The sequence below is a fragment of the Coccidioides immitis genome (genome assembly GCF_000149335.2).
Source record: "Coccidioides immitis RS genomic scaffold supercont3.3, whole genome shotgun sequence".
Lineage (NCBI taxonomy): Eukaryota > Fungi > Ascomycota > Eurotiomycetes > Onygenales > Onygenaceae > Coccidioides > Coccidioides immitis.
Window position 1 is genome coordinate 404,515 of NW_004504308.1, and position 21,605 is coordinate 426,119.

The following is a 21,605-nucleotide window of genomic DNA, read 5'->3' on the forward strand; positions in this document are numbered from 1 at the left end:
TGTTGAGCAACTGAAACATGTGACCGCATTTGCGCAGGCCAGAGACGAGTCTTTGGTCCGATTTTCTATTCATGCATATTCGAAGTGCGTGGACGCTCTAAGCAAATCCCATATTGTATAAAACGCTCAAGAGCTAGATCTAGAGCGCAAAGATAGAGCTGTTGTAAAATCAATCAAGAGCTTCATTATTCAATGTCCGTTGGCTGAGGCTTGGAGGGCGGAGATGCAATACTAGTGTCATCAGGTCCATCGCCCGGGATGGCATCCGGGATAGAAAGAGGTGTTGAATCAGGAACAGCGAACTCCTGGCTAGACGGCAGAAGTTTATCCTGAGCGGGAGTCTCCTGCAGAAGAGAATGTTAGACGCCGTGAGCAATATGGATGATGTTCACTACCTCAAGTTTTCCGCCATTGACACTCAAGCCTCTCCGGCGGGCGAGCCTCTGTGCAGCCTGCCGTTTCCGTTCTATTTCCATCTCCTCTTCCATTTGCACTTGTTCTTCCTCCCGTTGTAAATCTGCAATGGAAGGAACAGGGAGGGCTGCTTGATCGATCGTATTCACACCAGAAGACGCTTCAGATGATTTCTTGGAGGCAGTGGTATTTCTTCTCGTTCCGCGTCTTCCTTTCCCTTTGCCAGTGTGTCTGGATCCCCCCGAGATGGAGGTTCCCGATACGGACCTCCGAGGCCAGGCAGATTCGTCTCCAAGGTTGGTTGGTCTTCGTTCAAGTGCCATGGCAAATTCGTCGCTAAGAGGGACTGCATCTTCTTCCTCATCGCCAAGAATAAGATCACCCCGTGAGCTTAGCGAGGTGCTAGTGCCTTGTGACGACTGTGTACTGCTTCTCTGTCTGGTAGCAGCATCCCCACGGTCCGCTTTCTGCGCATTCTCGTCACTTTCCTCGCTACCTTCCAAGAGGGGCTCGTTCTCGAGTGTGTTTCTCTTCAGACCACCAGGGTTCTCCTGCATATCAGCCGCGGACGGCCTGTACCTTATCCCTCGGGCCCCTATTCGCCATGGGAAGCGTTGCAAGAACCCGAGAAACGACGAACTCGGGATCACCGTCGGATCCTGTCTCTCATCGGGCTGTAGGATGGAATTTTTCCTGCGCCCACCACGCGCGCCATAACTCATACGTCGGTTCCTGCGCGGCTGGTCACGACTTCCACTACTCCCCGCAAGTAGTCTGTCCAGCTCATCGTTTCCCCACCCTAGGGGTTGATCACCCATCACATCTTCATCGTAGTCCCAGTCATCGTAAAAGTCGAAATTCAGCTCAGCTCTCCCCCTCGACGCTCCGCGCTTCCGACGACGCAAGACATCGTCTCGGCGGGGGAAGCATGAGGCGGTGCATGTGCCTATGCAATCACGGATTGAAGCGAAGCAGGGGGCTAAGTAGTTGTGAGAGAAGGCATATATCTCCTCCTGGGCGGTTTCATTTGCAGACTCGATGTTCTGGGATATCTGGTTGATGGTTTGACGGATTCGAGGATCTCTTGGGTGCATGGTCACAGATGATAGCACGGTCTAGGGAGGTGCCAGTGGTCCGTGGCCGGATTAAGAGGGATAAATGGGGTGTGGTGGACGCATTGAATGGGAGTCGAGTATATGTTGGCTGGTGAGTGCATCTGAAGCGTGGTTGATAGTGCCTGTCGTGGAGATGGGTGGTTTTGAAACACAAGCCTGACGGGATGTTCCCCAAGCGGCAGTGCGGTCCGCCCAACCCCAGAGTCAACTGGCCGCAACCCACGAACTCCTGCACGTTACGTCAGACGCCAAGTGGCTTCGCCAAGCCTCGCAAATTGCATGAACCCACCAACCAGAGGCCAGTTTATACTTTGCCGAAAAGCATCATTAGGTAAGCAAGAGCTGCTGGTTGCTCGTTGGTCGTGAACTTGGTCGTTGATCTCGGTCGAGTCGGCTCATCATTTTTTAACAGCCTTATCTGTTCTACTGGATGATACATAGTGCAAAGAGCCGGTGAGCCTCTTCTGGGTGATTGTTGCCAGCAGAAAATCTGGCTGTCAGTGTCTGCTGCGACGCCCTAATCACATGTATCACCACGGCCTGGGCTACAATCCCATCATGCTACTAATGCGAAGACCTTGGGTCAATGGTTGTTTTGAGTAAACCGCCTTGTCCGTTGCCATTTTTTCTTACCTCTGTCTTTCATTCTTCATCTTTTTTTTCCCCCTCATGCATCAATCATTTCAGTTTATATTTCTACTTTGCTCAGCCCCAAGGGGCACAAGAAACCTTGGATGCGCGAAAGGAATAGAGTAAACTCTTTGAGTACAGTTTTTCAAACAAACTTTCATCCAAAAGAATATGGTTAATCTGCTCCGTAACCCTGACAACGAAACCAAGGGCCAAGTGTTAGGGCTGCTAGATGTATATACATGATCAGACATCTTGTTTATGTATTGTTCCTTCTCTTCATTTTCTCCAGCTTGTATTTTTGTGCACTCTATCTGTACAGAGCACCAGCAGCAATATAATATGCAGCTTACCACTCGTTAATCAGTGCTGTCATAAAAAGCGATTGTTGGATTAAGGTTGATCTATCATAAATAGGTCCAACCTTAAAACCAACATGTCCCCTCATTACCGGCCAAACCAAGGCCCAAAACCCTGCTCACAAATGATAAGGACGCTGATAACTACGCGAAATATATGTGACAAATTAAATGTCATAAGACTACACTGACCGAACCTGCGAAAGCCGTAGGGGTAGGAATCACACAATCAGGATATGTCCTCCGTCCAAAATATGAGTTGGCTAAGATGCCCGGGAAACTAAACAATAATTGCTATCAACTTTACCAGTATTGCTAGGAAAGGCTATGAAAGGGTCATGTTACACGCCTTGAGCAGTGAGGTGCTTGAGCATGATGAGACCGGTGTCAAAATTGTCATTGGTTGCACCATGTGCGTGAAAGCATATAGCAACAACAGGAGCAGGGATGAGCCATAAAGAGGAATTGAAAACAAAGCCGCAACACAGGAGAGAAGAAAGTTGGAACCTTGCTGCGAAGAACCAAGATTTGAAGTACATAAGAGAGAACAGAGCCTCGGAGGAAGAGGAAACCAAGACTGGCAGTAAATGGGATGTTGATGATAGTTTCTGGGGTGATATATCTTATGAGAAACTATAAGACTAAGCAAGCTGTCAATATTCAGGATGTAGTAACAAAATAATGTTAACGAAATGTTCTATTCGGACTATGATAGATATATGAAATGACCAAGGAATACCGCATACAGATTTCAAACTGAAGCCAGAGTAACAATTATCTACCTATTGAATTAGGGCTCAAGCGGTTCTGGTTTGGAAATGTCAAGGTGATACGGATACGGAGTACAGGGTGTAGATAGCAGATTGCATTTCATTTACCTCCGTGTGGCATCCCGGCCGGTGTCCATGATCTCTGCGCGAAAGTTGGCGATCAGGCGCAACAGGCGCACCCTAGAACAAGCAAACCGAGCAAACACCGCTGTACAAGTGTGCGCGCAAGCCAAGGCAGAACGGCCGCCGAACCAACTCGAAAACATGGAGTTCGTTCGGTCCCAGCCTGGAGAAAACGTTGACCTTAACATTTGTGATTGGGCGGAAGTAAATCAGGAGGCCTTGAAAAAGCTCCTTTTCGTTGATTTAAATAAAAGGCCATGGCTCATTATATCCGATTTCTAAAACAACCACAGATAGCGAAGAAGAATGGGGATTCTTTCTTCATCACCACCTTATTCACCATCACTACGGACCTCGGGGACTCCTTTCTTGCTGAGGATGTTCAACTTAGTGCCACGGTGCAGTTTGCACGCCCAATCGCCCCGCTAAAACAGACTGTTTGTTGGCAGGCGGGGAGCCGAGAGCAGAAGTTAACTTTCGGGCCCATACGGCGAGATCTCACCAATTGTACGGTTCAGCTCTGTGTTCGCTCTGTAACTGAGGTAATGGATGCAGATTCACTCAATGGCCCACACATTCCTAGAGTCGTCTCTGCTTGGAGCCCATTGTTTGAAATATCTCCTGGGAAGAGGTCCGTTGAGAAGTTGGTTTTGAGACGGTTCCAGCCCAAAATTGGGGCGGAACTGAAAATATGGGAAGAAACTGGAAACAGTATTGCGAGACATATCTGGTGAGCACCGAGGTCTCCCTATTTTCTTCGGGCTGAAATTTTAATTTTTATCGGCGCTTCAGGGATGCAGCTTTGGCAGCCATTGTCGAGTTCCATGACAACTTCAGCCACAGAGGCGGCAAACCGCTCCGGCAGAATGATAACCATGCCTTTAATGTTCTAGAATTGGGGTCAGGATGCGGTATTGTCGGAATTGCCCTAGCGCAGATGATGTCAAACTGCTCCGTGATGCTCACAGACCTCGAGGAAGTCCGGGAGATAATTCACCGAAATATCTCTACGGCTCAGCTAGCTCAATCATCCCTCATCGAATTTCAAACCCTTGACTGGGACGAAGAGCTTCCGCAGGCAGTCAAGGATCGGCGCCACGACTTGATCCTTTTGTCCGACTGCACGTACAATTCCGACGCCCTACCAGCATTAGTTAGAACCATCAAGAGCCTACTGGAGATTTCGCCCGGTGCATCAGTGCTTGTGGCATGGAAAAAGCGATGCGAGAGCGAGTTGGTATTTTTCGATCTAATGAAGGATGCAGCATTGGCCGTTGTGGGAGAGTCTAGTCAAGCTTTTTTACAAGTCGCAGCAGAAAGTGATGACGACGACGATGATGATCATGAAGCACCAGAGATCAAAATTTTCCGCTTTCAAAAAGCCAGCGAAAGACAGCTCGCTAGTTAAACCCCAGCGTCCTGGTCGTGCATCCTCTGGATGGGAACCTGCACCAGCCACCCAGCCCATGTTCTACGGACGATGAAGAGCTTTGGCCGAGTTAAAACACTCCGGACCGGAGTACGGAGTACGCGCCTGCGAGATAAGGATGATTTTCAGGGCACCTTGCAGGCCAATTCTGTTGCTAGTCGATCACTCCGGCATTGTGTCCGGGCTGTGATCCTCAAGCTTTCCGGGCGGTTCACCAGTCTGCGTTGGCGAAAAGAGCATGGTGACATGGCTCTCCGTAACGTTGCACCACCGACCCCCAGCGGTCAAGGGCCGGGGAAAATACCTCATATATTTCTGGCGACGGTAAATGCAGGCTCCGGCACGGTTTGAGTCATGGGCCAGCTGGAGGGAAAAAGGGGGTCACCTTTGGTGGCTTGCGGGAATTCGTTATTTAACGGGGCGCTGAACGGTCAGGGTGCGGTATTACCGGCCTAACTCTGCGGGGGCCCCTAGCTTTGGGGTGCCGTAATAGCTGCGTAAAAATTACCGGTAAACACACCAGGCTAAGGGAGCTTCTCGCCCACTTTTTTTTTCCTCACTGCCCCTCGCCCACAAATCCCAAATTTTTTTTTTTTCCCTCCCTCCTCTCCTCTCCTCTTCAGCTCCTCGAAGCGTCTACCCTGATCCCTCCTGAGCGAAGGAACACCATCAATCGCAAGCCATCGAGTCATCTGTACTCCGCCTCCGCTCTGTGAACCGCTGTCCCTTTCATCCCGAGAGGTAAGCTGCTCTCTCGGCACTTCCCGCCAGCTTTGCCCTTCATTTTTAACCACACACTGCAAAACGCAGTGCCGACCGCTGTGCCCCGTTAAGCGAGCATTCACAACGCTTACGTACTGATTTTCTTTGATACTGCAGGGCCAGTGCTTTAGATCTATATAAATCCAGTGTCAGCTCGCCTTTGGGCCACATACCCAAAGGCACATTGGATCACGGCTCCAGAAACCACCAGAGTCCCCTTCACTGCTTTTCTCACCTACCTTGAACCAAAGTGCCCTCTTCAATCGCCCCAGGTCTGGTCGCACCAAGGTCAATCTCGTCCTTTAGCGCCCCTCGACCTCTGTCCCCAAGCTTCTGAGAGTTGCCAAAACCTTGAGCTGCCGCATAGGACTTCTCTAAAGGTTCTTCCTCTTCCAGAGGAAGAGTCGAGGAGGTTCAGTCCAGTCAACCACGGTTGCGAAACATTTCGCCCCCCCTAACACCTATTTTCTGTTCGTCTTACCCGACGGACTGCATTTGTGTCTGAACTCCATTTGATATTAGTCAACTGATCATCCGTCTCTCGGATGGTTATGGCACCTTCGGTTTTCGAACCCACGGACGTTTATATTACAGAAAAGTACCATCACGAGAGTAAAGGTAGTTATAATTCTACCAATCATGGCGGGCCCGAATTGTCACATGCCCGTGAAGCGTCCAAAGAATTGATCTTGGACATCCTGCAAAAGAAAGCTGCCAGCATCGATGTGCAGAATTGCTGCCCCGGCGAGGAGGATCCATTCTATGTGGCGGATCTAGGAGAAGTTTATCGCCAGCACATTCGCTGGAAGATGAACCTAGGACGCGTCAAGCCCTTTTACGGTCTGTCTTGACGTGCTCTTGACAATATTATAACGTGAATGCTAACGGATCGGTAAAATAGCCGTTAAATGTAACCCCGACCCTCAGGTCCTTCGTCTCATGGCTCACCTTGGAAATGGCTTTGACTGTGCTTCAAAGGCGGAAATCGACTATGTCCTCGCTGCCGGCGTCGACCCTAGCCGCATTATATATGCCCATCCGTGCAAGACAAAGTCCTACCTTCGCTATGCCGCACAACAAGGCGTCAAGCAGATGACCTTTGACAACGCTGATGAGCTGTACAAGATTAAGACCATGTGTCCAGATGCGGAGCTCTTTTTGCGAATCCTAACCGACGACTCCGCTAGCTTGTGTCGTCTAAGCATGAAATTCGGCGCTTCGCTCACCGTGACCCGTTCTCTGCTTGAACTGGCCAAGGACTTGGGTCTTAACGTTGTTGGAGTGAGCTTCCATGTCGGTTCGGGGGCGGAAGACCCAACAGCATTCGTCAAGGCCGTTGAAGATGCCCGCTTCGTGTTTGATCAAGCCAGTGACATCGGTCACGATCTCAAAGTTCTCGATGTCGGCGGTGGCTTTTGCGACGAAACTTTTGAGCGGTTTGCAGCGGCGCTCAGCGATGCTTTGGATACATATTTCCCGCCCCATATTCGCGTCATCGCAGAGCCCGGCCGTTACTATGTTGCATCTGCCTTCACCCTCGCCGCCAACGTCATTGCTCGCCGCGATGTCAGCCCTGCAGCCTCTGACTCTGACTCTGCCACTGGTCCCGCGGAGATGTATATGATCTATCTCAACGATGGAGTCTACGGAAACTTCTCCAACATTGTTTTCGATCATCAGCATCCGGTGGCCCAGATTCTAACCAAGGATGACATGGCTTCTACCCACCCTGTGGAGTATTCCATCTGGGGTCCTACTTGCGATGGCATCGACGTTATCAGCAAACGCGTTACACTTAACGGGGTATTGGGTGTGGGCAACTGGTTGTACTTTGAGAATATGGGCGCTTATACCCAATGCAGTGCAACTCGTTTCAATGGCTTCACCGACAAGCATGACATCATCTACATTTCTACAGAACCCAGCGCCGCTGCGCTTATGGGATATTAGGCAACATCCCACGTAAGACGAAAGATTGGAGGCATATCATTCAACATGAACCAACAATGAATATCTTTCAAGTTTGCAAAACACAACGTTGAGCTATCTTTTCACCTTGGATCTGTTATTAAAAAAGAATATGATTTTGTTATCTGTCCCTCTGTTTCTTCAGTCGCTCATTTTTGGTCACAAAAGGGGAAAGATGGAATAAGATGATAGAAGAATCTAGACGACCACGTCACCTGGCTCAGGCCTCCCTTGAAGACAAGTTTATTTGCTAGTTTATCCTAATAAACAAAAGTGCTTTTTTCTTCTTTGATTTGGATGCTTCTATTTACATTTATGTTTTGCAAGGCGCATTTCTTTCTGTGACCAGCAGGAAAAGCATAAGTTTTCATGACACTTTTACAGACCAGCGCATACAAAGGTGCATGTCCAGCAGTTTCCGGCAAAATTTCAGCAACCAGTACCTCTATCGTCTATAATCTTAGACATTCGAGAACCCTAGCACTGGGTTGGGTGACCATGGTACAGGTCATTCATCTTAGAAATAATCAAGCTGCACGAACAGGTTTCTTCAGCTGCTAGTTGACTTTCTCAATGGACAACATAGCAGAGTCTTTCGCTTCTCCAGCAAGCTCGATAAGGCCGCCTCCTTCTAGCTTCTTCTTCCACTTGCTGGATTCATATCTCGCTAGGATGAGAGTCATTCGAACAACGTCCTTATTATTGGATTCGGTTTCTGTACTTTTGGAGATATTGGGCGAAGGAGTGAATGTCCACCTTCCGAATGCCCAGTTGAGAATGTAATTTTTTATCTTGTTTCCATCTGAAATGGAAGAGCCACTCGTTGAGCAGTTGACGGCGGGCGCACGATCGCCAGAGGAGTCCTGCGGAGGATTATCTGATGAACAGCGAACAATGCCTTTTATTCTGTAGACTTCATCCTTTGGTGCAGAATGCAGGAGCTTGGTAAGAGAGGACAGCTCGACTACAGCGGAAGAATCAGGACTCGTAAGAGACGCGGAAAGTACTTCCACCTCCGACTGGTGATCATGAGCATGAGCCTGTTCATACTCCTTGACCCCATCCTTTCCACCCATAAGCATCAAATCCAAGCCCGCATGTCCCTTATCCGCAGCCTCCTTCGCCAACAATGCCCCATCGATCCCCAGCAACACATCTTTATCCACCTTCCCCCTGGCAGACTTGACCCACGGGGTCTGCACCTCCAAATCGCCCACTCTGTCCAGACACAAGTCGAATCTCAACTCCGAAACATCTTCCCACTTATTGAAAACGATCAAGTCTGTATACTTCGCCTGCAACTTCGCCGTGTACGAAGTATCCTCGTAACCTTCCCAATTCTCCACGTCAATCACACTAACCACCCCGTCGAGCACAAACTCTCCTCCCGTCTCGTGCGACAAGCGATTCACCTCCATCGCCAGGGTTGCGGGGAACGCGCTCCCGCTCGTCTCGATCACGATGCGATCGGGCTGGATCTGGTCGCGCAGCTGGAGAAGCGCATCACTTAATTGGCCCACAAGATTGCAGCATATACACCCGTTAAGAAGTTCGCGGACGCCGGATATGGAATTTGCAGAGGCGAGCTGGGAGTCAACGGCGACATCGCCGAATTCGTTTTTGAGGAGGGCAAGGCGGTAGGTGGGAGGTAATTGCGGGATGAGATTGAGGAGAAGGGTGGTCTTGCCGGACCCTAGGAAGCCAGTGACGATTGTGATGGGTACCGGAGGCATGATGAAGAGATTTAGGGTGTCTGTGTGAGGCGGAATTGGACGTCTTCATGGGAGTGGTTTAGCTTTGGCCGTTTTTTTAACTCTTTTTGAACGGTGAATTCCTTTGCTGCAGAACTGGTTTGGTGATTCCGTCATTTTTTGGCCCAGCATTCCGTGCCCCTCAGGCCGATCGGAGCCGTGAAATTACCCCTCCATTGCGAATTATCCCTCGAATGCTCACACCTCGGAGAGTATGGCAGTCGATAATATGCAAAGACTTGAATAAAATGGCAAAATATCGAAATCCCAAGTTCTCGTAGAGTATGGGCAGTTCATGTTCTTAATACGCCTCCAAAAAATGGCGGGGTTGTATGAATTCTTGCCCACGAATCCAGTTTTCTCAAGCAAAATTCGATCAAGGACGAAAATCCGTTATAGAACAGGTGATAAATATGACTGAATGAGTTTTTCTTTAATATTCTTTTAGCGTGGAATATTCTATTCAAAATCTATTTCCAACCCGATGGCTCCCCAAGAATAAATATAACCCCGCGCCGCCAGCCACTCAAAAGCAGAGTATGCGAGAAACGTGTGCACCGGCAGCCTCAGTTCAATCTCTCTCTCTCAGCAACCAATGACGCGATATGTCCACTCAGCCAGTATCTCTCCAGCACTTTCGCCGGTGTGTTTTTCGCCCCATCGACCCAGCCCAGACAGTCCTCGGCACCACATGAACATCGGAAAGGCTGGGACATCTCCCACTCCGTACTCGGATAGAAAAACCTCAATTCCTCGCCAGCGGGGATGTCTCTGAGACTCCACACTTCGAGAACGCCGGCAACAGGGGTCTCCAGTTCTGTTTTGGAGTTGGTAGTAAGCGTCGAGGTGACGAATCGAACGTTAGGATCACATGAATGATTGCAGTATAGGAGGTCCGAGTTTAGTCTGATATGCTCCTTCGTAGAGATCTGGACGGTCGAGTAGTCCTTTGAGGAAGCCAGTGTGGTGGATGTGTTCACTGCGAATAGGGAGTTCGCGGGGATGTCATGCGCGGCGATTGCAGTTAAACAGAAAGTAGGCGCAGCAACGTCGGAGCCGGAGGCAAGAATCTCTGACCGACGGACTGTGATTGCTGAATGCGATGGCTGCTCCCATGTTTGCGACAAGGGCTGTTGTGGCTTTTGCGGTTCCTGCGGTTGCTGGGCTTGCGTCTCTGCCATGATGATCGTTGCGACGAGGATTCAAAAAGTAGTAGAAATGATTGAATTGATCAATTTCTGGGATATGGGGTTATGTGCTTTCAAATACGAAAGCATGCATCGACGGGACCCGGTTCTATTTGACATCAATGACGGTAGGTGAAAACCGAGGCTGTAGTTAGTGGCCCCTATCAGACGACGGGCCCTGTGACGGAGTATGCGAATCGGGAGGGTTAAGGTTGTCAGAGACCCATCATCCCGATGTGGTTCCGGAAAGATGGGGGGCAGAATGGATCCGGCTTCCACACAGTCAAGATTATCCACGTTTAATGGTTCATGGAAGCTCTCTTTTTCTTCCAAAAAGGAAATCGAGAAAGAAATTTGCAAGGCGCGATTCCTCATCAAATTTGTGTGTATCCCTCAGCTTTTAAAAAAAGGTCTGCTTAGGCCATGGGCTCCTCAATTGCCAAACAACGAAAATCGGGATGGCCTGGAAATAACCGGATAAATGGGAAAACTCGGAAGTGCTCTTCTTCCAGCGTCATAGGCATGGAAGCAGGATGGAAAACAAGGGATTTTAGCTTTCTTCAATGTTTATTTAGGCGAACCCGAATAGCTGCAAAGAGACATTCAGCTGCTGTCATTGTAAAATGCAGTGTTAATCGCGTTCCAGGAAACATGAAACAAACCACTTAGTAGCCTCTATCGGGAGGTTTGGTGCGATCGGGAATATTTTCGTCCTCGTAACCAGTTGCTCCAAATTCGAACGATGCATCGGAGAAAGGAACAAGTGCTGTTCCGTATTAGTTAACCTAGTTGGTTATTGACTTATGGATCCGACAATCCCTAATATCCTCGGTTTCGTATTTCGGTCTGAGGTTTCTGACAAACTGACTCGCAATTTCACGAAAACTCCCAGCGGGAAGTCATCAATGTGCTAGTATTCTGCACTAGCCTATGTCCAGTCCACAGGAAGGTCACACGCTGATAGCGAAACCCGTGCAGTTGACGAGTGCATCCCAAGTATTAGAATAGGGCTTTTAACTGCACTCTAACTTTCCGCCCTCATTCAAACTGGCGGTGAGCGGGGAGCCGCGTTGAGCATTGCTAGGCTCATCAACTTCGACCTTCGTCAGCAATCCTATATGCCTCCCAGAGTTTGAAACGAATATTAGAGGGCTGGTATCACATGTTCATTGTCATCTCAAAGAATAACAAGAAAGGTTACGTTTGTCGGAATGGTAGGCGAGTCTCGTAGGTGTATAACAACTATTGTAATAATTTTTTTTTTTTTTTTTTTTTTTTTTTTTTTTTTTTTTTTTTTTTTTCCCTTTAGATTTAGTAAACCCTTATGGCTAATTGATAAAGTGTTAATGTACGTGATAATTCATTACACGGTTGGGAATAAAGACTTGGAGTCGAGGTAAAGGCGGGTGCAAACGTCGGTCGATTCAGAGCGAAATTGACCAGTGATAAAGTCCAATATTGTAGCCCTCCACTGCTCGATGGTGCTAGCCGGGCAAGGTTCAACCAATGCCGGGCTGATATTGCCCGTTTGAATATAAGAATCTATTCCACATAGTTGGCGATTTAACAATTCGACCTCAGCAGTGGTACCAACCTGAGAAGTTGCAAGGTGGTGAATGGTTGAAACTTTCAGCGTTTCTTCTTGGCCAGGCATCCTCTCATCCCGGATCTGTCTCTGGTTCTGGTATTGGATAGTCTGGCTATGCGCTTGAGGGGTGTTGAATGGAAGTTTAGTAGCTTTTCTAATGAGCATGGCAGAGTCTTTTGCAACAACTGATTGTGCCTTTGGTGACATGATAAATGTAGCGCTCCCAGTGGGGTAAGGCGCATTCAGAGAATCAATCTTGCTTTTAGACTGATGCATCTCTTGCTCTACCATGCATTGGGGATGAACAGCAAGTTTCTTATGGCATTCAGAATATAAAAATTCCGGGTGTGAATGGGTTGGTCTCAAAGTACCAGGCAATGTTCCATTTTGAATGTTTGTTTTCACCGGAAATGGGATTGTCCCGCCCCTCTCTGTTACAGCAGGAGACACTAGAGAACCAATGTTCAATCCAGGAGTCCGTTTCCCAAATCGTTCAGATAGTGCAATTTGGAGGGCTTCATTTTCCAAGTGTTGCGAGGTTGCAACGGAGTTAGGGGCTTCGTCGGGGGATGTTCCAAAGTCACTTTGGGCCCGATTAATGGCATGCTTGTGTATCGAAACACCACATTCCCCTTCCGGTTTGCGAGATCCTCGATGCATCCTTTTACGGTACGATTTGATCTTTAATGTCCTCGTTTGGATCGGGGACACTTCAACATTGTCAATTGCTCCAGGAGAGATTGCTAAGTGCGGAGTTCTGTTTGCAGACCTACGCCCATTTTGAGGAACAGAGACATTGTCGATGAGTGACTGTGGACTTCGGGAAGGAGTTAGCAAGTGAGAGTTGGGATCTCGGTGTCTCTGGGTAGAGGTTCGCCTTGCTAGCGTCCACGGATTCAACGCTACATCCGTAGCGTGCTTTTCCTTATGTGCACATTCCCTTTTTTGCTTTGAATGTGCGTGCAATTTACCAGGGGACGGTCTTCTTAGCCGACGCTGCTCAGGAACAGGAAATATCATGGTAGGCTGGCCTTTTAAATAAATTCCCCTCCGTATCACTGGTGCCGCGAAACATTTCTTCTTGCTGATGGCTGCCGTGATATGTCTCGCTTTGCCTCTCATCACCCAGTTGCTCGTTGCCGTACATTTTTCCAAACAGATCCTCTGCAAGGCATAGAATTGATCTGGAGTCCGCAAACAACACGTCGTCTTTCGATGGGTCCACATTAACATCATAGATTCCTGGAGGGCAGGAGAGGTATAGGTACACAAAAGGGTCCGTAATTGCTGGTGTGGATGGACGCCCAAAGGTACGATTAATATATGATTTATAGATCTTGACTAAATCTTTCGCTATGCCTTTTGACGTGGACAACGGCCGGCCATCAACAAATATGAATTGACCTTTGTTTTCCAGTTTGGATATATCTTTCGTTGTTACCAACTGGGCACGCGAATCAGGGCCCGGCTATCGCTACTTACCAGCGTCCAATTTTGGAATCACGGCATGGACCTGAGCAGTCGATTTGCCCTCATCACTATTCTCAGGATTAGGGTCATTGTGAGTTAACGATTGTCCTAGACGGTGGGCAGCCACTTCCGCGCCGATGATTTTAGAAATAGCATCGGCCACGGATGGGCTTTGCTTCGGAGCATATATCCATGCAAATCCCCTCTTTTGCCTCGAAATCTTAAGAGAGAGCCTGACCCACGGTCGAGATAGCGCATAGTTTTGGAGGGCCTTTTTTATTCGTGAGACAATCTTCGATGAAGACTTTAAGACCATCTGCCTCCGAACAGGCAGATACTTCAGGAAACCGGACACCCGGACTGATGTTCCAACCGGATGCGCAACCATTCCTTTGCTACTAACAAAGTCAGAGTGGAACTTTTTCCCCGCGGCCGCAAGCATGATTACCTCAAAATATCGCCGGCACGGCCGAATTCGAGGATCGAGGCAGTTGTTTCAGCCGTAATTCTCGTAATTATAACCGTAGACTCGCTCATTTGCGTTGTACTTGCCAGAGCCTGCCCCCTAAAACCTAACAACTTACCGCCCACATGCTTCAAATCATCAAGGGTCTTGATTTTGCTGGTACAATTTTGCCTGCATATAAGCTCTCGATCTTCAGGCGGTATGCCCAAGCCGTTGTCCTTGACGTGGATAGTATCAAGGAGGTTAGCAGACAATTCGACGGAGATTATCGTAGCATTCGCATCCAATGCATTGTCAATGAGTTCCCTGACCACAGAGCAAGGATCAGAAATGGCAGAAGCCGAGCCTATTGCATGGGCTGCGGCCCGATCGAGTTCAGCAATGGGCATTTCAAATCGCCCTGTTTTGTAAAGCTATTTTGCTCTTGAAAATGCCAGAAGTTATATATTGGCGATACAATATCTGAGAGCAGTAAGCATCTAGAAGGACGGGAAGCGGATGCCGAAGGGACCTCCAGTTATATGGTGGGAGCCTTGTCGTCCCACGATGACTCCATGTCTGAGCAGCTGGGGGTTGGCCTGTCCGCACATACTGATATGCTGCCGTCTCATGTCGGGGGGAAAGGGGAAAAGCAAAAAGGGGCGCGGTTGAGATTAGGTTTTCACGTGCTTTGCTAGGTTGGCGCTAGCTCTGCCACGAGGTCATACCATTGGACAGGAGACCACTGGACCCGCTAATTTCTTGGCTGCATGTGGTCGGCAAACCGTCAGAGCCTGGCCGGGCGACGCGGACAGTCTTCTCTCGTTCCTGAACCGGAGGCTTAACTGGTGCAACGATGCCAACCAGCATGGGTGGATTCGCCGCCTCCCAACTTGCTGTGCCGGCTGTGTGCACCCTAATTGCTTTCCTTTCTTACACTTCCCAGTATCTGTTCTACGAAATTGATCCGGGGCCACTTTCCAAATCTGAGTCCATCAAATTCAACGCCTTGGTAGTGTGCATTTGGATATGCTATGCAAGAGCGTGTGCGACCGATCCCGGAAGCGTCCCCGCTGGCTGGAAGCCGGCTGTCTCCGATGAGACATCTGGAACCCATCTTGAGGGTGATCCAGCCCTCATGTCGCGCAGCAGGCAAAGGTGGTGCCGGAGATGCGAGGCATTCAAGCCGCCAAGGGCGCATCATTGCAAATCCTGTCAGAAGTGAGAAATCCGGAGACACTCCCAGGAATTCCTCCGCCTACGGCAGTGGCTAATATTCTGCATAGGTGTATTCCGAAGATGGACCATCACTGTCCTTGGACAAACAATTGTGTGTCTCATTTTACATACCCACATTTCCTTCGGTTTGTCTTATATGCGGTTATTTCGATGATCTATCTTGAAATCTTTTTATATGATAGGGTATCCATTGTATGGAGCAACAGAAATTTACCTATCGTGAGTGGGCAGAATTTCTATGTACCCTAATGAAGCCATTATACCGAAGCTAATCCCGCGGGTCCTTAACCAAAGTATCTTGGCCCTTCTCCACGGCAACTAGGGCATTTGTTCTTACTCGTAATGGTTAATTCAATGGTCCTTTTTGCCCTGTCTGTTTTGCTCCTGAGAACCATCTGGATGCTACTACAAAACCAGACTACAATTGAAGGATGGGAAATTGAACGACATCGAGCCTTATTGCGGCGGGCTCGCGTATTCGGAGGCTACCTTGATGGCCCGGATGGTACTAAAGTTCGGATTGAAAAACAAGAGTTTCCATTCGATATTGGAATATGGGAGAATATCCAAGCGGGTATGGGAGGCAGTGCTAATGTCAGTAGATTACGGTGAAACCATTGTACCGCGAAAGCTAACTCAGGTACAGGTTCTAAGCTGGTTTTGGCCCCTCTCTAGGACTCCACTTCCTGGCACTGGGCTAGATTTTGAAGTCAACGGGCTTGATGGTAAGTTGATGCTGTGGCATGATATCCAAGGTACGTTTTGTAATGTTATATCTAACATTAACGGATAGATCCCTCTCTCTCCTGGCCACCTCCGGATCCAGATCGAATGTACCGACATGTTCTCCCCAGTGAAAACGACAACGTCATGATACTTGATCAGCAGCAAAACTTCAGCCAAAATGCCATTGATGCGTTCAGGCGTCGACAAGAATTAGATTACAAGCGCCATCAATTAGACTTAGGCGTCCAGCGGCGTAAACCTTTCCATGAGAGATATATGCAAAATATAGATGATTCTATATCGGATGGAAATGACTCTATAAAAGGTTATTACTCGTCGGACAGCGGCGAAGAAGGGTGGCGGAATTCGGATGGAGATCGATTACGCGACTTTGGAGTTGACGAGGAAGCTGAATTCTATGACGAGGATGATATTCCGTTGACAGTTCTGATTCAACGGAAAAATCAGGCCAAGGAGAAATCTCTCGCCGTTGGCGGCTGAAACACCGTGAGGTGTAACTATGCCCTAAATCCGCTTTCTAAAGGAGTGCGTTATATGACGGCGAAGTCATCAATAACTTTCTTGTCGATAATAATGTCGTAGCGTGGGGGATTGTATTAAGGGCATTCCAGCCATCTTACGAGGTTGACCGACTTCGGGTGTTGTTTCGTTGGTTCTAAGAAGCGTACCGCCTCACTCAGGGAATTCGTGATCCGAGAAACGAAGCCAGAGATACAACAGCATCCGGCCTATAGTCTCTAACCTAAACTTGGCGGCAATACCAATCATCTGGGCCTCTTTCTCGTCGTCGTCGTGACCACAAGCTGACTGTCCGGAATTTGGAGTCCATATTCCATATCGTTAAGTCATGGCATAAATCAGATGTTAAAGCCAGCACGCTGTTTTATAAAGCAGTCCAACAGACTAGCCAAAACAATTTTATTAATGATAGCTTGAGGCTCCACGGCTATTGCGATGTGCACAGAATACTCTATAGCCTATTCACAATCCGGTAACGCTGATCCCCGGAGTCCTGGCTTCAGATTTAATTCGACTGTGGTCCTATATACAACAAAAATTCCCCAAGGGAAGAGAGGGAGCACATTCACTAAATTCAAATATGGAATCTTCAGGAGGCAGGATAGAAAGGTCTGAAAATTGATGTCGAAACCCGCACCAACGCTTAAAGCATTATCTGCAAACGCTTTATGGGGTATAAAACGTATTTTCAGTAAATTTGCGTAAAAGCGCCAAACCCCGACAAAGACTTTCGTAACTTCGTTAGATATGAGAGTATTCAGCTGAGTGCAAAGAGAAAAAGATAAAAAGAAAGAAAAAGGAGCAAATGAAACGAAAAGAATCTGCGATGGTAGTGTGCAACTCGTCCAACGAAAAAAAAGACGCAAAAAAAACGAAAAGCAGATTTAGCACAAATGATATCGTCAGCCAGTGAATGTCAAGGGAGAGAATTAAGCAAACAAAATCATAACGTAAGCGCTTTTAATCTAGCTTTTAACTCCGCAACTTCTTCTATGTCGGCAGACTCGATTTCTCCGTCGTTCTTTAGGGACAGAGACATGTATTTGTTATCTCCACCTTGGGCACCAACAGTGACCCATACAAACTTTCCTCCCGCCGGAGCAACCCAAGATTTCTCTTGAGGGCCCAACCAGAACATGTCAGACGAGTTGCATGACATATCAAGATTTCCCGCGGATAGGGATGTTGGGTATGTGGATGTCATAGACAACGTTCGGGACATTGACGTTTGAGAAGATGAGATGGACGATGAGGATGCAGATCTGGATAATATCCTCCCTCCCAGTCGGCCGTTGGTAATCCAACTCTCTAGGACCTCGATGATGAAGTCCATTTTTTGACGGAACGAATTGGCTTCCAGGATCTCCTGGAACTTATATTTTCCAGAAGCAGAGGCTACCTCTCGCTCGTCATATAGCGAAGAGAAATAATTGTTAGCAGTATCTGTTATTACCGCTCGAGTATCGAAGCCACTTGGATGCATCTTTCCCTTCGCCTTCAAATATCGTGCAGCAGATGGTGCAAGGTGAAAGAAATCTATTTGGCAGCATGTAGAAGAATCGGAAGAATTGCCGGTGCGTCGAACAGGCAAAGATAGTACAAGTTTAGTGTGATCGGGGAAATTGAACTAAAGACGAAATCAGAAAACCGAAAGAGCCTTTTTTTTGGGTTTCGAGAAAGTATTATGAGCTTACCTGGAAAGCGCCGTCCCCAAAACCCCATATTCCAACGTTGCCTAAGCGTTGATAAAATCTCACATACTGTCCGGCCGAAGCGTCTTCACCTGGTTTGGTGTCCGTCGGAGACTGGTCGTCCACGTCTTTTCCCAATGATCCTATCATATACTTTCCAAACTGATCAACCAACTTGACTCGTTTGACTTTCTCCGTATCCAACGTGCGAATTTTAATTGTTAATTCGCAGGGTGAATGCTTGTTGGTGTCGAAGCCCTTAGCGTCAACGAGGACTCTCTTTACACCTCCTCCTTGACGTCCGCGAGGATCAACATCAATGTTTTCATAGAATTCAACTGGTCTCCCACCTCTAGGCACGAGCTGGTCAACCTCCGAATATTTAACTTGCCCATCAGGACTCTCCTTGGCGCGAGTTCTTAGTCGTATATGCCTTTCTCCATCTCTAACCACAACGCAGCTTGCTGGACTTCCGTTATCAGATTTGAACACGCAGCCAACGCTTCCATCATCCAATACGTATCCGATGCCGTATCGATTTGTGTAGTCGACCCATTTCATCACGTACGAATGCGGCTTTGTGGGTACGAACTTCTGCTGACGGCGTCGTGTTCTTGTGAGAGTAGCTGTTGAGTACGAGCGAGAACGACAGAGGTCAGAAAAATAAGCCTTCAAGTCTCCCATAACTTCGCGAATACTTGTCCCAGGCATTATTTCGGCATCCTCGTCAGGTCGAATAAGGGGTCGTAGGCCAAACGCTGATCTCGACTTGCTACCACCACTGGATGATGTGGATCTTGTCGCATCATGCCCTTTGCTCCGCGATCTCCGTTCGGGCAAGCTTCCCCCGCTTGGGTGGGATAGCTTGGGCTGTGGCTTCCGGGGTGCGATATCAGTCGCATCCTGTGATTCTTCTCTCACGCTCTGAATGCGTAAGGATTCGCTCAATCCTTGGCTTGATCCAACACCCTGAGGAAAAGAAATGCTAGGTTTTGGATCGGGCCGTGCTTTTTCTTCAGCGAGCGCCGCTAGATGCTGCCTCGATTGGGCTCTTGTCCTTCCAATCATCAAGCCGCTTGGGGTCGATGCGGATTTAGACAATGTTTCCGAAGATCTAGTTCTCTCTCGAAGGGAGCCGTGGTATCCAGGTGCTTTGCATCGGATAGGCCGCTCACTAAGCAAATTTTGGACGACTGTTGTGGGCGCGGGTGCCGCCTCAAGTGGTAATTCGTGCTTTAGCTTATGATGTCCAGTTTGAGTATGCTGTAGGGGGTTTTCTCTTGTCGGCTGACGGGGCGGCAAGGCTTGCTGTCGTAGTTGTGCTGCGTGGCTTCTAGGCTGCGATTCCTTCCGCCTCAATTGCGCTGCCAATGCCATCTGAGTACGTGCCAAAGTAGCAGCTTCCACCTTCGACGATGGCTTTCGAGCTTGATCTTCCTCTTCGACTGGAGAAAAACGGGATTCGATCTCAGGGCGCAATTCTTGCACGCTCCAGTCCTCGTCTTCTGGAATGTAACAGTAGACTTGATCCAGCGGCAAGGGGATTATTGGCTGCATTCCCAATTCTTCTTCTGCCGCGCACTCGGCAAATGCTGATTTAGAGCAGCGCTTACCGACGGGTCGCCGTATCTCGCCAGTCGGCTTTCTGCCAACACCACACTCCGTGTAAAAAAAATTCTTACAAATAGTAAATCTGTCTTCCGGGTCTTTGATATGAGGTATTCTCGAAAGATATCTAGATTCATACTCGAGGCTGTACCCAATTTCGCACCTGTCTCCGCGAGGATCTTGAGCCTTGATCCAATTTGGCTTCGAGTAGCGGCACTCCGAATCAAGTTCACCAGGTATACACCCTGGATACATAGTAAAGAATTCATGATCCACGATCTGATCAGGTTCTGGGCGCTCGTCTTCGTCCAAACTCAGGCATAAGCTAACAAGGCTTTTTGCTTCTACCGGAATATAATTCAGGCACTCTGAGTCCTTTGGCCAAGCGTACGTAAGATTTCGAACTTTTTTATAGATTTCTTCTTGCGTTTTCGATTGAAAGGGAGGGAAGCCAGTGAGCATGGCAAAGCTGCGCGGAATCAGAAAGATAATCAGTGAGAACAAAGCAGAATATGAAACTTACAATATAACTCCCAAGGACCAAATATCTACTTTTTGGGTATGTCCTCCCTTGTTTTTGTCCAATACCTCCGGAGCGATATAGTTCGGCGTCCCGCACAGTGTTTTCCGCCTCTTTTCGTCCTTTTCACTCAGGATAATTGCGGCCAAGCCAAAATCTCCGACTTTGATATTCATATTGCGGTCCAGAAACAAATTTCCCATTTTCAAGTCTCGATGGGCAACATTTCGTTTATGTAAATATTTGACCGCACCGCATAGTTGAATCATAAATCTGCGAACCTCGGGAAGACTCAGGCATCTCCGTTTTTTCACCATTTCCATGACAGAACCATTAGGGCACATCTCAAGGATAACGTAAGTATTAGTCTCAAATGCAAATGCACGGTAAAATGTTACGATATTCGGATGTCGCATTTTCGAATGTATTTGAAGCTCGGTGCGAAACTGTCCATACAACTTTAATTAGTCCGGTCGTTCTGGCGTTCAACGGATACTCTTGGTCAATACCTTTTCCGCCATCTTGCGCTGTGGCATTTCCGATTTGACCACCTTCATTGCAAAAAGACGGCCATTCCGACTCAGTTTGCCCTCATAGCACACAGCAAACCCTCCTCTGCCCAAAAAATTTCCGGTAATGTACTTTTCTCCGGCATGCCCAGGCTCGTAAACAAATCCGGGAGGCGGCGGCGCATGGTTCTTTGAAGGAGCGGACTTTGAGGCTGCTAGGTCTTTTGCGGATTGCTTCTTCGCAATGTCCGCCTTGGGTTTCGGGAGGATATTCGTGGAGCGAGGGGACAGGGCCGCCATTATTGCAGATGAGTCACCCGCAACCAGACCATAGATTGCACTGGAATACACAGGATGTCGAGTGGTAAAGGGGGAAAATAGCAGGGAGGACCGGGGACCTCCGATGATTATGACGATTAGTTGCGACGGTCACAAGCACATAACATTTCTTCCGGTATCGTGTTAATTGAAGATGTTGGGAGAAGCTAGAGATTTAGTCAAATACTCACAACTCTAAATTCAAAAGTAAAATAGATGATGTAGTATCTGAAGCGCAAACTTAAGGGATTTGATGCTGATATCCGATGTCTTTTCCGTCGCAGAAGAGAAGTGAAAGCCCCGAGGCGATCAATTTCTGAAAGCGGAAGTTTGTAAACATTGGCCCGGCAACGGGATTTGAGTTCGTCCGTGCCAAGCATTTTAGCTCCCGCCGATTATGTCATCAGCAACTAACAAGCGCAACGGCGCGCCGAAGTTCGAGT

General features: G+C 48.2%; 8 protein-coding genes across 8 annotated transcripts; 3 read left to right on the plus strand and 5 right to left on the minus strand.

Annotated features, from left to right (window-relative positions):
• Nucleotides 1-49: 49 nt before the first annotated feature.
• Nucleotides 50-1,607, minus strand: CIMG_08780 (uncharacterized protein). Its single transcript, XM_001241616.2, has 2 exons — nt 396-1,607; nt 50-344 (listed from the first exon to the last, which is right to left on the minus strand). The coding sequence occupies exons 1-2, from the start codon at nt 1,506-1,508 to the stop codon at nt 186-188; spliced, it is 1,272 nt and encodes a 423-aa protein (XP_001241617.1). The 5' UTR covers nt 1,509-1,607; the 3' UTR covers nt 50-185.
• Nucleotides 1,608-3,668: 2,061 nt separating this feature from the next.
• On the plus strand, nt 3,669-5,532 carry CIMG_08779 (uncharacterized protein; the record flags this gene model as incomplete). Its single annotated transcript, XM_001241615.2, has 2 exons — nt 3,669-4,141; nt 4,204-5,532. 2 exons carry the CDS (start codon nt 3,669-3,671, stop codon nt 4,817-4,819), a joined length of 1,089 nt encoding a protein of 362 aa, XP_001241616.2. The 3' UTR covers nt 4,820-5,532.
• CIMG_08778 (ornithine decarboxylase) lies at nt 5,273-7,932 on the plus strand. Its single transcript, XM_001241614.2, has 3 exons — nt 5,273-5,581; nt 5,720-6,442; nt 6,504-7,932. The coding sequence occupies exons 2-3, from the start codon at nt 6,148-6,150 to the stop codon at nt 7,550-7,552; spliced, it is 1,344 nt and encodes a 447-aa protein (XP_001241615.1). The 5' UTR covers nt 5,273-5,581; nt 5,720-6,147; the 3' UTR covers nt 7,553-7,932.
• On the minus strand, nt 7,797-9,588 carry CIMG_08777 (CobW domain-containing protein). Its single transcript, XM_001241613.2, has one exon. The coding sequence runs from the start codon at nt 9,301-9,303 to the stop codon at nt 8,128-8,130; it is 1,176 nt and encodes a 391-aa protein (XP_001241614.1). The 5' UTR covers nt 9,304-9,588; the 3' UTR covers nt 7,797-8,127.
• A 129-nt stretch (nt 9,589-9,717) lies between these two features.
• CIMG_08776 (uncharacterized protein) lies at nt 9,718-10,909 on the minus strand. Its single transcript, XM_001241612.2, has one exon. The coding sequence runs from the start codon at nt 10,500-10,502 to the stop codon at nt 9,888-9,890; it is 615 nt and encodes a 204-aa protein (XP_001241613.1). The 5' UTR covers nt 10,503-10,909; the 3' UTR covers nt 9,718-9,887.
• A 962-nt stretch (nt 10,910-11,871) lies between these two features.
• Nucleotides 11,872-14,421, minus strand: CIMG_13163 (DNA mismatch repair protein MutL; the record flags this gene model as incomplete). Its single annotated transcript, XM_001241611.2, has 4 exons — nt 11,872-12,998; nt 13,156-13,524; nt 13,579-13,961; nt 14,015-14,421. The coding sequence occupies 4 exons, from the start codon at nt 14,419-14,421 to the stop codon at nt 11,872-11,874; spliced, it is 2,286 nt and encodes a 761-aa protein (XP_001241612.2).
• Nucleotides 14,422-14,867: 446 nt separating this feature from the next.
• On the plus strand, nt 14,868-17,179 carry CIMG_13164 (palmitoyltransferase pfa4; the record flags this gene model as incomplete). The annotated part of the gene is made up of 5 exons (XM_001241610.2): nt 14,868-15,232; nt 15,298-15,469; nt 15,545-15,844; nt 15,897-15,975; nt 16,044-17,179. 5 exons carry the CDS (start codon nt 14,868-14,870, stop codon nt 16,475-16,477), a joined length of 1,350 nt encoding a protein of 449 aa, XP_001241611.2. The 3' UTR covers nt 16,478-17,179.
• Nucleotides 16,965-21,423, minus strand: CIMG_13165 (PLK protein kinase). The gene is made up of 4 exons (XM_001241609.2): nt 20,845-21,423; nt 20,339-20,781; nt 18,211-20,284; nt 16,965-18,143 (listed from the first exon to the last, which is right to left on the minus strand). The coding sequence occupies exons 1-4, from the start codon at nt 21,142-21,144 to the stop codon at nt 17,460-17,462; spliced, it is 3,501 nt and encodes a 1,166-aa protein (XP_001241610.1). The 5' UTR covers nt 21,145-21,423; the 3' UTR covers nt 16,965-17,459.
• Nucleotides 21,424-21,605: the final 182 nt, after the last annotated feature.

What these genes read in the sequence shown, in the direction of transcription:
- CIMG_08780 (XM_001241616.2), bottom strand. Translation starts at nt 1,508, where the DNA reads ATGCACCCAAGAGATCCTCGAATCCGTCAAACCATCAACCAGATATCC. An exon ending in TCAATGGCGGAAAACTTGAG is followed by an intron (nt 345 to 395) that starts GTAGTGAACATC and finishes TCTCTTCTGCAG; the next exon opens with GAGACTCCCGCTCAGGATAA.
- CIMG_08778 (XM_001241614.2), top strand. Translation starts at nt 6,148, where the DNA reads ATGGTTATGGCACCTTCGGTTTTCGAACCCACGGACGTTTATATTACA. An exon ending in ACGCGTCAAGCCCTTTTACG is followed by an intron (nt 6,443 to 6,503) that starts GTCTGTCTTGAC and finishes TCGGTAAAATAG; the next exon opens with CCGTTAAATGTAACCCCGAC.
- CIMG_08777 (XM_001241613.2), bottom strand. Translation starts at nt 9,303, where the DNA reads ATGCCTCCGGTACCCATCACAATCGTCACTGGCTTCCTAGGGTCCGGC.
- CIMG_08776 (XM_001241612.2), bottom strand. Translation starts at nt 10,502, where the DNA reads ATGGCAGAGACGCAAGCCCAGCAACCGCAGGAACCGCAAAAGCCACAA.
- CIMG_13165 (XM_001241609.2), bottom strand. Translation starts at nt 21,144, where the DNA reads ATGGCGGCCCTGTCCCCTCGCTCCACGAATATCCTCCCGAAACCCAAG. An exon ending in AGCGCAAGATGGCGGAAAAG is followed by an intron (nt 20,782 to 20,844) that starts GTATTGACCAAG and finishes TTGTATGGACAG; the next exon opens with TTTCGCACCGAGCTTCAAAT. An exon ending in TTGGGGACGGCGCTTTCCAG is followed by an intron (nt 18,144 to 18,210) that starts GTAAGCTCATAA and finishes TTTCGTCTTTAG; the next exon opens with TTCAATTTCCCCGATCACAC.